Source organism: Lethenteron reissneri, chromosome 36, assembly GCF_015708825.2.
Source record: "Lethenteron reissneri isolate LAM-NWPU_2019-01 chromosome 36, ASM1570882v1, whole genome shotgun sequence".
NCBI classification, from domain to species: domain Eukaryota; kingdom Metazoa; phylum Chordata; class Hyperoartia; order Petromyzontiformes; family Petromyzontidae; genus Lethenteron; species Lethenteron reissneri.
Window position 1 is genome coordinate 12,406,755 of NC_083814.1, and position 12,832 is coordinate 12,419,586.

At 55.3% G+C, this 12,832-nt stretch overlaps 1 protein-coding gene across 2 annotated transcripts in view; it reads right to left on the reverse strand.

Moving 5' to 3' along the window:
* Window positions 1-11,753, reverse strand: part of LOC133351175 (uncharacterized transmembrane protein DDB_G0289901-like) — a 45,093-nt gene extending 33,340 nt beyond the window's left edge. For both annotated transcript variants that reach the window (XM_061566186.1, XM_061566185.1), the window contains exons 1-2: window positions 11,738-11,753; window positions 9,024-9,240 (exon numbers count right to left, since the gene is read on the reverse strand). In XM_061566186.1, coding sequence (XP_061422170.1) covers window positions 9,024-9,095 — 72 coding nt within the window. In that variant the 5' untranslated portion in view covers window positions 9,096-9,240; window positions 11,738-11,753. The remainder of the gene's footprint in view (window positions 1-9,023; window positions 9,241-11,737) is intronic.
* Window positions 11,754-12,832: the final 1,079 nt, after the last annotated feature.

Below are 12,832 nucleotides of genomic sequence, written 5' to 3' on the forward strand. Positions count from 1 at the left end.
CGCACACACACCCAGGCTAACCCTGTGCGGGGATGACACGTCCACTTTCATTATCACAATTTCACACTTCCATATTTCACGGCCTCATTCTACCACGCCACAGCGCCCGACGGTCAAAACGCTTCCGATGGTCATTTACCCAGAGGCTCTTTATGAACCTAACCTTTAGCAGCAGCAGTAGCAACGACACGCAAATTGAGCCAAGATTAATTTTCTTTGACCGCATTTGCATGGCAAAATGAACGGTGGTGATCCACGGCATTTGGGTGGAATAAAACGCCGTCCCAAAATGTCACAGCGGTCCTTCTTGCCGTGCTGACTGCTCGTCTCGGCCAATGTTGGTGACTCCCGAGGAATCGTTTTGTCGGGGGCCTTTGCGGTGGAATATAAATAAGGAGACGGACAAGCAGACAACACGCGTCTCCTACACGTCTGCTTCCTAAGCGATTGTGAGATGCAATGTGCATCACTTGATGCAGTAATTTAGCTGTGACAGTCCCACCTGATGACGGAGACTTGTGTTGCCTCCGAAACGTCGTGATTTATTATTTTATTGTATTTTTATTATTATTTTTATTAATTTTAATTTTATTTTTTACCTACGTGGCTTTACCGAAAAAACCTAAGAGTATGCAATGCGCATGCACGACGCACGACAATCAGTTTCAAAGACAATGCTCTCATGTGCTGTCAGAGCATGCTTGTTTGCATGCTTTTCCTTGTTAAAGGTACCGATTTGATCTTTGAACATCTTAACAGCTATTTTTTTTTTACCAGGGAGGGAAACTCTATTCTTATTTTGTCATACTTTGATACTGGCAAAAAAGGTATCATAGATATATGATGGTTAGATCGTTGTTACGGTAAAGTCACGTAGGTAAAAAATAAAATAAAAATACATTAAATCACGACGTTTCGGAGGCAACACAAACTTCCGTCTTCAGGTGGAACCGTCACAGCAAAATTACTGTATCAAGTGATCACTGTATCAAGCAGTCACGAAAACTTCAAATCTAGAATTAGATCGTTGTTGCTGCTGTTGTGGTTAGACTAGTCGGTTGGAAGGAGCGAGGGGCCATGGTGATTGTTGCGGACTGGGTGTCTGGGCAGACACCACAGCCACTGCCGCCGTCTCCTCCTCGTTACCCGTCGTCCATTGCTCCGGACGCCACCTCGATCGTCGCTGGCGAACGACACGGTGATGATGATGGTGGTGGTGATGATGGTGGCGATGATGGTGATGATGATGATGATAATCATAGTGGTGATGATGGTGGCGATGGTGGTGATGATGGTGATGATGATGATCATAGTGGTGATGATGGTGGCGATGGTGGTGATGATGGTGATGATGATGATCATAGTGGTGATGATGGTGGTGATGGTGGTGATGATGGTGATGATGATGATCATAGTGGTGATGATGGTGGTGATGGTGGTGATGATGGTGATGATGATGATCATAGTGGTGATGATGGTGGCGATGGTGGCGATGATGATGATCATAGTGGTGATGATGGTGGTAATGGTGGCGATGATGGTGATGATGATCATAGTGGTGATGATGGTGATCATAGTGGTGATGATGGTGGTAATGATGATAGTGATGATGGTGATCATAGTGGTGATGATGGTGGCAATGATGATGATGATGGTGATAGTGATGATGGTGATGATGATGATGGTTCTTATCTTTCCCCTTCGCTCGATAACAACAGCGCCGCCCGGACCAAAGGTCGTCAGTGGCGGAATGCCGCTCACTCGGCTCGTTAAATACCCCCTCGTCCCACGTGGGGGCGCGGGGGGGGGGGGTGGCGGGGGGTGGTTATCGGAGGGGACAATTCGTCATGAGCCACAGGGCTTCGAATGGAGTCTGTCCTCAATCCAACGTTCAAACCACCCCGGGTTTACGACTCCGTCACGCACGCGAGTCAAGGCCACGCCAAGCAGAGCCAGGGCCCCTCCTGCCCTGTGCCGATAAACAACTCGGCGGCACGAGCAGCATCCAAGCGCCACCCTTGTTAGTCGCGCGAGATGCCCTCAATGACGACCCGTCTGTGCTCGGCCTCGCCTGGTTTGCAGGAGGTCGTGGGTTCGATCCCGACCACGACGACGCCTGCTGCTGCTGTAGTTTACTTGTCTCTCTCTCTCCTCGTGGTCGCGTGGATTTTTTCTCTGGGTGGGTATCCCCGATTTTTTTCCCTCCCACATTTGTCATCAACATCCCGCGTCTAGAGTAGTTGGCCACGATAAATGTCCACGTGATAAGCCACTTAGTCGGGCTATCATTTGTGATAACCAGGTCGCGTCTGATAAAGAGCAATATCGCTCAGTGGGCTTTACCTGGTCAAAAAAAACAGAATTTAGTTTCGTTGTTGCTGCTCTGCTCAAGGCAGCATCACGGATCTCCCGTGTGAAATAGCCGGGCGACTGCGCTGAAAGGGGACCACCATCGCCATCTGCGTAACAAATCAACTCAACTCAAGCTGCCATTTCAACCGTGAGAAACAAACGAATCAAAGGCGATGTAACGGTTTATGAGCACAGCAGATTATTTTGGAGTGTGAAATGTCAAATCCGTGTTTGAACTACAGCCCCTTACACCACCCGACGGAGCGAATAAAATCAAGTTGCCACGTCACGGGCGAATGTTTTTTTTCTTTCCAAAGAGAGCTGAGTTGTTAAATCGCACCGGTTTACTCAAAACAAGCCACACAAATCATTCGGGGGGCGTATTCGCACACCACGCGACAACTTGACTTGGCTCTGTCTGGTGGTGGAGGGTTATGCGAAACAAACCCGCCCCCCCACCCTGACATTTGACCTTCATGACGACGTGACCATTAAAAAACGGGTGGATTGAGTTTTGCTCCACCATGCACCCCCGTTGGCCCTCACGCCCTTTGCTCGCTGCCGAAGTGAGGACGGAGGGGGGGGCGGCTTCGTGAGACTAAGACGGTGGAGAGAGAGAGACGCGAGAGCCCCCTCTGTCCAGGGCTCTATTTGTCACGGATTATGTGGGTAGGAGTTTTTTGGGGGTTTGCTGCTGCTGCTGCTGATGTTTTTTTTCAATTCGTTGTAAGATTGCCCCATATCGTTCCAACGGGTTGTCAACGATCTTCGCGCCCGTAAACGCGCACGGTTCGATGTCACACCGGAATCAGAATATCTATTTACACAGCAGCAATAGCGAAGAGCCATTGAGCTCTCTCTTTGCACAGATGTCCACGCGACCCGGCTGCCGCATGACTGCCCGATCGCCCGATCGACTGCCCAACACCCAGCGCTGTCTTGGTGCGCGGTGGAAGCGTCAATTTGCTCTCGATGTGATGATGCTCGCCTATGTGACATGTCCGCCCAGACTACGACATGTCTTGCCGGGCCAGCTCACACGCCAAACAAAACCCTACCGAGCTCATTTACATTCAAAGCCAATTCGCCCCTCTGCTCATCTCTACCCCGTCCGCTTCGCTCTGCTCATCTCACTGCCATCTCTCGCACAGACTGTTGGGCCCAAGTCCTGTTGGCGAGCACCTCTGCGAGGCCGGCACGGCGCACGGCGGGGAGAGGGTGACCAGAACCACGCCCGGCCAGGCGCTCCGTCGTCTCCCCAGCGACGATGTTCACACACCGCACCGGGCACTCATTTGAGGCTGAGCCGACCTAGGGGAGGCGCAGCACCGCTTCGAACAATGCGCCGCTGGTATTGGTCGCGAGCGGAATCGAACGCGGGCGAGCTAACCACTGCGCCACCGCTCCCCACACGTGGAAAATCGAATGACACGCGCCAGATGATAGGACGCAGCCATAGCGGATTGTAGGAAGCAGCGCGTCCTCACAACGCGGAGGGGGTCACGAGTGGGACAGGGGGACAAACCGGGGTTCATCTTCCCCGTGGTGTTTACACGCGCACGCGCAGACCGGAGGGGAGCTGTTTATAGGTAAACTGGAGAGCACGCTTACAACAGGCACACACACACAGCACACACACACAGCACACACACAACACCACCTTATCAGCCAGCCAACACCTGCTGCTTCGCGGCGCACACACACACACACGCGGCATCCCCGGGGCTAGCCATCGCACGCGCGCGCTCACAGCGCACACGAAGACAACGATTTCCCCCGTGTAGCCTGAGCGGGGTTTTTTGCTGTTGCGCTGTTAGCGGGCACTTGTGAAGGCCGTCGGCACGACACGCAAAGCAACGCGCCTCCTCGTCAGACTGCGGGCGACGCAGAAGATCCCTCCATGACTTCGCTCCATGACTTCGCTCGACTTCACTGCTTCGCGGGGCTTCAGGGTCGCCATTCCCCAATGGAGCCGCATTCACTGCGCAATGCAAGGCAGCGGTGGCAGACGCTGCTGCTGATGGTGATGCTGATGCTGATGATGCTGCTGATGGTGATGCTGATGATGGTGATGCTGATGGTGATGCTGCTGATGCTGATGGTGGTTCTGCTGATGCGGATGCTGATGGTGATGCTGATGGTGATGCTGCTGATGGTGATGCTGCTGATGGTGATGCTGATGATGCTGATGATGATGCTGATGATGATGCTGATGATGATGCTGATGATGATGATGCTGATGATGATGCTGATGATGGTGATGCTGCTGATGGTGATGCTGATGATGCTGATGGTGCTGCTGATGGTGATGCTGCTGATGATCTTGATGCTGATGATGCTGATGCTGCTGCTACACAAATCGGGAATGTTAAACCCCGCAGCAGTGCGCGCGGGCTGTGGTCACCACCCAGAAGAGACCCGTGGAGCACAGACCGACTCAATGTTCACGAGTCACGAACGCGACGCAGCAGCAGCAGGAGGCATCATCACAGCGGCGGTGATTCACCGCTCCGCTACTGCTGACGCGATCATCTCGGCTCGCCCACCACCTCGATGTAACATCACGGCTGTAGCTCTACATCAGCCGTGCGAACCCAAATACAGAGACACACGGACTCACACTGAGACCCATAGACTCACAAAGAGGACCATAGTCTCACATAGAGATCCACTAACTCACACTGAGACCCATAGCCTCACATAGAGATCCAGTCTCACATAGATATCCATAGACCATAGACTCACGCAGAGACCCCGCGTAGACCCATAGACTCACATAGAGCCGTAAAGACTCACATAGGAGATGCATGTGGAGGAGGCATCACCACCTAGACCTAGTGTCTCCTAGCCACATCTAGAAACACGCTGTGTGTGTCTCCTAGCCACATCTAGAGACACGCTGTGTGTGTCTCCTAGCCACATCTAGACACTTTGTGTGTGTCTCCTAGCCACATCTAGAAACACGCTGTGTGTGTCTCCTAGCCACATCTAGAGACACGCTGTGTGTGTCTCCTAGCCACATCTAGACACTTTGTGTGTGTCTCCTAGCCACATCTAGAAACACGCTGTGTGTGTCTCCTAGCCACATCTAGACACACGCTGTGGGTGTTAGTCACATCTAGACATGTCATGTGTGTCTCCCAGTCACATCTAGACACGCCGTGTGTGTCTCCCAGCCACATCTAGACACACGCTGTGTGTGTCTCCCAGCCACATCTAGACACACGCTGTGTGTGTCTCCCAGTCACATCTAGACACACGCTGTGTGTGTCTCCCAGCCACATCTAGTCACACTCCGTGTGTGGCCCAACACACCCGGTCACGCGCCTTGGCTGTGCCCCCCCCCCGCCCCGGGGGAGCAACGCGAGGCATTGGTGCCAGTCGAGCTTCCGCGTGTGGGCACCTTGAATCTTTAATCTTTAATCCCACTCCTTCCGAGAACAAAGCATTCCCGTGAGCCAGCGCGCGGCTGGTGGATTAAGTTGACGGCGTCACCCTATCCCTGGTTGAAGGCAAATTGATCCCGGCCGGAGAGATTTCTCTTGCCGGTCTGAGTGGAGGCGCGGGTTGCTGCTCCCCCCACCCCCCTCGCCGTGGTCTCTCTGCGTGTGCCCAGCGGTGTTCGTGCTGGTCCCGCTGTGGGGGAGGGGTGGGGGCCCAAGCCATTGTGCCCATGCAACCCAACACTCTGGGCCGCGCAGTGAACCCGCTGTGGTCTTCTGCACTCCTTCAACGCAGCAGGAGGAGGAGGAGGAATAGCGACACGACACGAACTCTCTCTCTCTGTCTCTCTCTGTCTCTCTCTGTCTCTCTCTCTGTATCTCTCTCTGTCTCTCTGTCTGTGTCTCTCTGTCTCTCTCTGTCTCTTTCTTTGTCTCTCTCTGTCTGTCTCTCTCTGTCTCTCTCTCTGTCTCTTTCTTTGTCTCTCTCTGTCTGTCTCTCTCTCTGTCTCTCTCTGTCTGTCTCTCTCTGTCTCTCTGCTGAAGCCCTCTCGTCGTTGCCAGCAGCAGCAGCAGACATCGGCATCGAGCTCCTGAACGCTTTTGCCACCGTACGCGACACGAACAGACGAGCGAGACGCTATTTGTTGATCTGCCCTCTCCTAGGGTATCTTGGCCCACTTCTTCCGACGTCTTTGGGACGTCCCCCACACTTCACCCCACCACACTTGGACCTGTCCATTGACTAGCTGTGGTGGGTGGACAGAGGTGGGGGGGGGGGCGAATTTAAGAAGTTTCAACTTCCGCGCCCGGAGATCGAATCGACCCCCCCCCCCATCTCGAGATTACAACACGAGTAGCGGCGTCCCCGATACATAAATAAAGAAGTATTATATTCTAACTAAACTGCTGTATATTACACCATTCATACATTAACTTCAGTCATAACACTTCCAAAGGAGATAATGTAGATTTGTTCAACTACCCTGGCTGGACATTATAATTGTTATATATAGAAGAGCCCCTGCCCCAGATAATGATAATGTCATCACCACCATCACCACCATGATCATCATTTAAGACAAAGATCCCCCGTATAGCCTTAACAGACTGTTGGGGGGAAGTGCTTGAAACGAGCACCTGTGGAGGCCGGCACGACACACGAGGGGGTGGGTGGCCAGGACCACGCCCTAGTGCCAATGTTTTTACACATCGCACCAGGTACGCAATTGAGGCTGAGTCGACCTAGGGGAGGCACAGGACCCGTTCAGATAATCTTCTCCGGTGTTGGCCGTGAGCGGGAATCGAACTCGGGTCGCCGGGTTCGTAGCGCAGCGCGCTACCGCTCCTCATCATCACCACCGCCGCCAACCACCATGATCACCAACAACCACCACCACCATCATTATGATTATTGTTGTGTCCACGTTGTAAGCGAACACTGCGTAAATAACCCAGCCGCATCATCGTCCGCATTAAAGATGCATGCGGTGCGCGTGGCACGCGCGCGAGCCACACGTTCGCCCGTCTTCAGCACACTCTTATTATTATTATTACGACTTATTTTTATTACTGCACACACAGCTACCCTATTCACCCGACTAGAAAACTCTCTGGAAAGTAAGATTCACCCCCCACCCCACCCCCAACCAAACCATTGAAATCCGGTAATTGTGTGTGTCGGGGATGAACAGGTGAAACGGGGAGCGGTGGTGCTGTCGTTAGCGCGCTGCGCTAGGAACGCGCCAACCCGAGTTCGATTCCCGCTCACGGTCAACACCGGTGACGATTATTTGTCGGTCCTGCGCCTCCCCCTAGGTCCACTCAGCCTCAAATGAGTACCTGGTGCGGTGTGTAAACATCGCCGCTGGGGAGACAAAGGCGGCAGGGAGTGGTGCTGACACACCCTCCTCCTCGTGCGCCGTGCCGGCCTTCATAGACGCTACTCGCTAACAGCACTTGCCCCAACAGGCTGTCAAGGCTACACGGGGGATCTGTACCTTTGTCAAGCAGGTGTTATGGGGAGCGGTGACGCAGTGGCTAGCACCCAGCGAAAACGAACCCCTGTGACCTTTTCGATTTTCACGGTCACGGCTAACGTCAGGCTAACGTCGGCCTCGAGGGTCGTGTATGTACGTTGAACTTCTTTCGCACCGTACGTAGCCAACCGTGCTAATCGGAGGTGTGGTCCTGGGTGCCACTGTGCCCCCCGTCCCCCCCCCCCCATACTTCTCTCTCCCCCCCCTTGCCCCCTTCGCCAACCTTGCGCTGATCAGAGTGGTGAAGTATGGTCAAACTACCCCCCTGCGAACGACCCACACCGCTGTGGGAAGAAGCCCTCCACGGCTGGGCTGAGTCAGAGGTGAAGGCGCAGCCCTGCAAGTGCCGGCTCACGCCACTGCCGGCGGTAGAGGGCTCAGCTGGAGAGTGAGTCACTGCAAGGCCCCGCGGGCCACTGGCGGCCCCTGATGGCCTTTAGTGCGACCCCTGACGATATGCAAATGGTGAAAACACAACCCCATCATCATCATCTTCGTCGTCGTCGCCGTCGTGGTGCTGCTGTCACAACCCCCCCCCCCCCAATGGTTTAAAATGAGTGAAGAACGCGGCTCCAGACAGTCCCTCCAGAGGGCATTGGTGTCATTTATTGGCCACGTCCAAGTGACGTTTAGAGTGCCAGTACGAGGTTGCGTTGCCATTAAGGCGAGGACTTTGCCCCAGAGAGAGAGGGGGAGAGGGAGAACAACCCGGACGGATGGGATCCACGTGCGGGGTTGAAACTCACGGATCTGTGGCCACTGCTTCACTCGAGCAGGCGTGGCATACGGGCTGGTCCAGAGGTCTTGTGGCCCCCCAATTAATTTACTCCTAAACAGTTTTTTCCCCCTTTTCATATTCATTTCTTTTTTTGTTGTAAAGAAACGTTACTTAAAAAAAAAGATTACGTTTAAGATAATTAAATGGGGAGGGAGGGGGGGTGTCACAATACATCTGGACCACACTGTACAGTCCTCGTAGGATTACCGTGACGGCGTTCTCCGCTGCGCCCTCAATAATAGATGCGGGGTGCGGGTGGACGCGGCCACCCACCACCCACGTGGCAGGGACCCAGCCAGGCGGCCGGGGCGATCGAAGGTCCCGGCCGCCCCCAACCGCCCCCGACCGCACCCCCCCCGCCGCCCCAACCCGAACTCGCCCAGGGCACCGCGGCAGCTGTCGCGCGCCCTTTACCTTAAGACGAACTCCGCCATCATCCTCGGGAGAGGCGGGGGAGGCGGGAAGCTCTGCCGAGGTGGTCTGCATGATGCGTCTCACGCGGCCCCCCGGTCTTCAGAGACGGCGGCGGCGGTGGTGGTGGTGGTGGTCACGGCTCCTGGCGTGACTGCCACACGCCGCGTGTCACCTGTCCTCCACGGTGTCGGCGTACGGGGCTGCGACTCGTCTCCGTCTGCAGCCACGGGGGGACACGGCAGAAGATGACGAGCCAGCCGCGCGCTGTGACCAACTCCGCATCCTCAAAGCAGCTGCGGCGGCGGCGGCTTTTGTTGGCTGGCCCATCACCGCATCGCGAGGCGCTTTCAGATGCGCTTTCGCGGCCGTCTGGAACGCTCTTCCTTCCGATAACGGGAAGCCACCGGAGCTGTGCACGTTTAAGCCAACTAGATTGAACACTCGTTTCTTTAGCACTGCTTGCTGTGTTTAGTTTGCTGTCCTCCCCCACGCACCTGCGATTAGCACGGTTGGCTACGTACGGTGCGAAAGAAGTTCAACATGCGTACACGCGCACGTGAGCGGGTCACTCTGTCCCACTGTAGCCGTTGAAGGGGATGTTGCCACGTGGGTGGTGTAAAGTGGCGCTCGCGCGCGCGCTGGATCTGAAGTGTCGCAGGGGTCGCCGGCTCGATGCGATCTCACGGCGCGGCAGCCGCGACAGAAGTGGAACTTTACTTAAATCCACCCCGGCCGCGTCCGTCCTGCACCCAGAAGCTGTCTAAATAGATGGGTGACGTCACCACAGCGTGGTGGGGCAGAGTGTGGTGAGAGTGGTAGTCATAGTAAGAGTGGTAGTTATGGTAAGAGTGGTAGTCATGGTGATAGTGGTAGTCATGGTAAGAGTGGTGGTTAAAACGAGAGAGCGGTCGGTGGATGATCGAGAATGATGACGTCTTGGCAGTCGAGGAGTGGGAGTGGAGTCCGCAGAGGAGATGGAGCGATTAACCGCGCTAAGGTGGATTAAACATCGCAGGCTAACGAGAGATGGCGCGCGGTTAGCGGAGGGAGACCTTCATCCAGCAGTAGACTGACCATGGCTGACGATGACGATATGATTGATGATCGGTAAAGGTAGAGGCGCTGCCCGGCAATCGCTTACGCCGCTGCCGCTGCTGCGCGACATCTCTACCCTGCTCGTCCACGCAGAGCAGCCGTCTCAGAAGAAGTGGTGGTGGTGGGAGTCACCCACACTTTACCCCACCACCACCTCCACCACTGGTAGTCACCCACACTTTACCCCACCTCCACCACTGGTAGTCACTCACACTTTACCCCACCTCCACCACTGGTAGTCACTCACACTTTACCCCACCTCCACCACTGGTAGTCACTCACACTTTACCCCACCTCCACCAGTGGTAGTCACCCACACTTTACCCCACCTCCACCACCACTGGTAGTCACCCACACTTTACCCCACCTCCACCACTGGTAGTCACTCACACTTTACCCCACCTCCACCACTGGTAGTCACTCACACTTTACCCCACCTTCATTGTGAGTCACCCACACTTTACCCCACCTCCACCACTGGTAGTCACTCACACTTTACCCCACCTCCACCACTGGTAGTCACTCACACTTTACCCCACCTCCACCACTGGTAGTCACTCACACTTTACCCCACCTCCACCAGTGGTAGTCACCCACACTTTACCCCACCTCCACCACCACTGGTAGTCACCCACACTTTACCCCACCTCCACCACTGGTAGTCACTCACACTTTACCCCACCTCCACCACTGGTAGTCACTCACACTTTACCCCACCTTCATTGTGAGTCACCCACACTTTACCCCACCTCCACCACTGGTAGTCACTCACACTTTACCCCACCTCCACCACTGGTAGTCACTCACACTTTACCCCACCTCCACCACTGGTAGTCATTCACACTTTACCCCACCTCCACCACTGGTAGTCACCCACACTTTACCTCACCTCCAACACTGGTAGTCACTCACACTTTACCCCACCTCCACCACTGGTAGTCACCCACACTTTACCCCACCTCCACCACTGGTAGTCACCCACACTTTACCCCACCTTCACTGTGAGTCACTCACACTTTACCCCACCTCCACCACTGGTAGTCACCCACACTTTACCCCACCTCCACCACTGGTAGTCACCCACACTTTACCCCACCTCCACCACTGGTAGTCACTCACACTTTACCCCACCTCCACCACTGGTAGTCACCCACACTTTACCCCACCTCCACCACTGGTAGTCACCCACACTTTACTCCACCTTCACTGTGAGTCACCCACACTTTACCCCACCTCCACCACTGGTAGTCACCCACACTTTACTCCACCTTCACTGTGAGTCACCCACACTTTACCCCACCACACGCGGCCTGCTGCTGGGTGGACAGAGGCGAGATGAGAGCACTGGGGGGCTGGGGATTTAAGTTGCCGACTGTCCCAGCTGCCTGGAGATGAGAAGGGCGAGCAGCCAGCTGTACAAACCCTCATTACACTTCGCCAGGTAACACCACCACCACCACCACCACGTCGGTGACACACACACACACAGGACGGCAGGTGCATTAACATGCTGTCTAGCAACGCGGCATGCGTCTCTCTTACGCCGTGATGGGAGCGCGCGCGAGTTGTAGGTGGGGAGAGACGCCTCGCTGGTGTGGCCGGGCAAGGGGGACCCTTACCTCGTTCGGCGGCAGTCGCTCTCGTCCGTGCCCTGCCACCGATGTGCGACGCGGTCACCAGCTGAGCGAGTTCTTAGCTGGACGTCCCCTCCCCCCCGCACCTCCCTCGCGTCTCACGCTCCTCCTCCTCCTCTTCCCCCTGGATCGTCGTCGTCGACATTGACACCCCACCACCACCGTCTCCTCCCCCTCGCCCACCACCACCACTCCCTCTCACCCCGCCACCACCACCACCGTCTCCCCTCCACTCCCTCCCACTCTCTCTCTCTCTCGAGCTCCACTCCACGCGTGCTGATCTCACGGCAAGGTAGAACAGCGCACCGTGCGTCAATTATTCATCTGTTGGCGGCCACCCAAAGGCAAAATGAGACGAGTCATCGCCGCCGCCCCCCCTACTCTGCCTTTAACCTCCACCCTCACCCACCACGCGCCACAGAGCTTGTGGGGGTCACTCGACCATACTTCACCACGCGATGGCCCCCAGCCAAGAATGGCAACAGAACGCAATCACTCGGGTCGGCGTGGAGAATGTAGGTCGTCATTAAATGCACTGCGCACGCAAGACGATTAGCGGCCATCATCCGGCAGTTCACAAGCATCGGTTCACGCGATCGTGACTGCTGATGAGACGCTGCATGTCGAAACCGGACCCGAGTTTGCTCGCGTCGAAGCGATGCTGCTGGCATTATGCAGACACACACGCACAGATGCACAAGGACAAAGGAGCATTGCGCGTAACGTCGCCTGTCATATTTCTTTATTGCGAGGCAAAGTGTTATTGAGGCCCATGACCGGTTCAGATAATTGTCACTGGTGTTGGTGGCCGTGAGCGGCAATCGAACTTGGGTCGCCGGGTTCGTAGCGCAGCGCGCTAACTACTGCACTACCGCTCCCCCGAGCACACAAAGACAAAGATCCCCCGTATAGCCTTAACAGACTGTAAGGGCAAGTGCTGTTAGCGAGCACCTATGAAGGCCGGAACGGTACACGAGGGGGTGGGTGGCCAGCACCACGCCCGACCGCCTTTGTCTCCCTAGTGGCGATATTTACACACCGCACCAGGTACTCATTTGAGGCTGAGTCGACCTAGGGGAG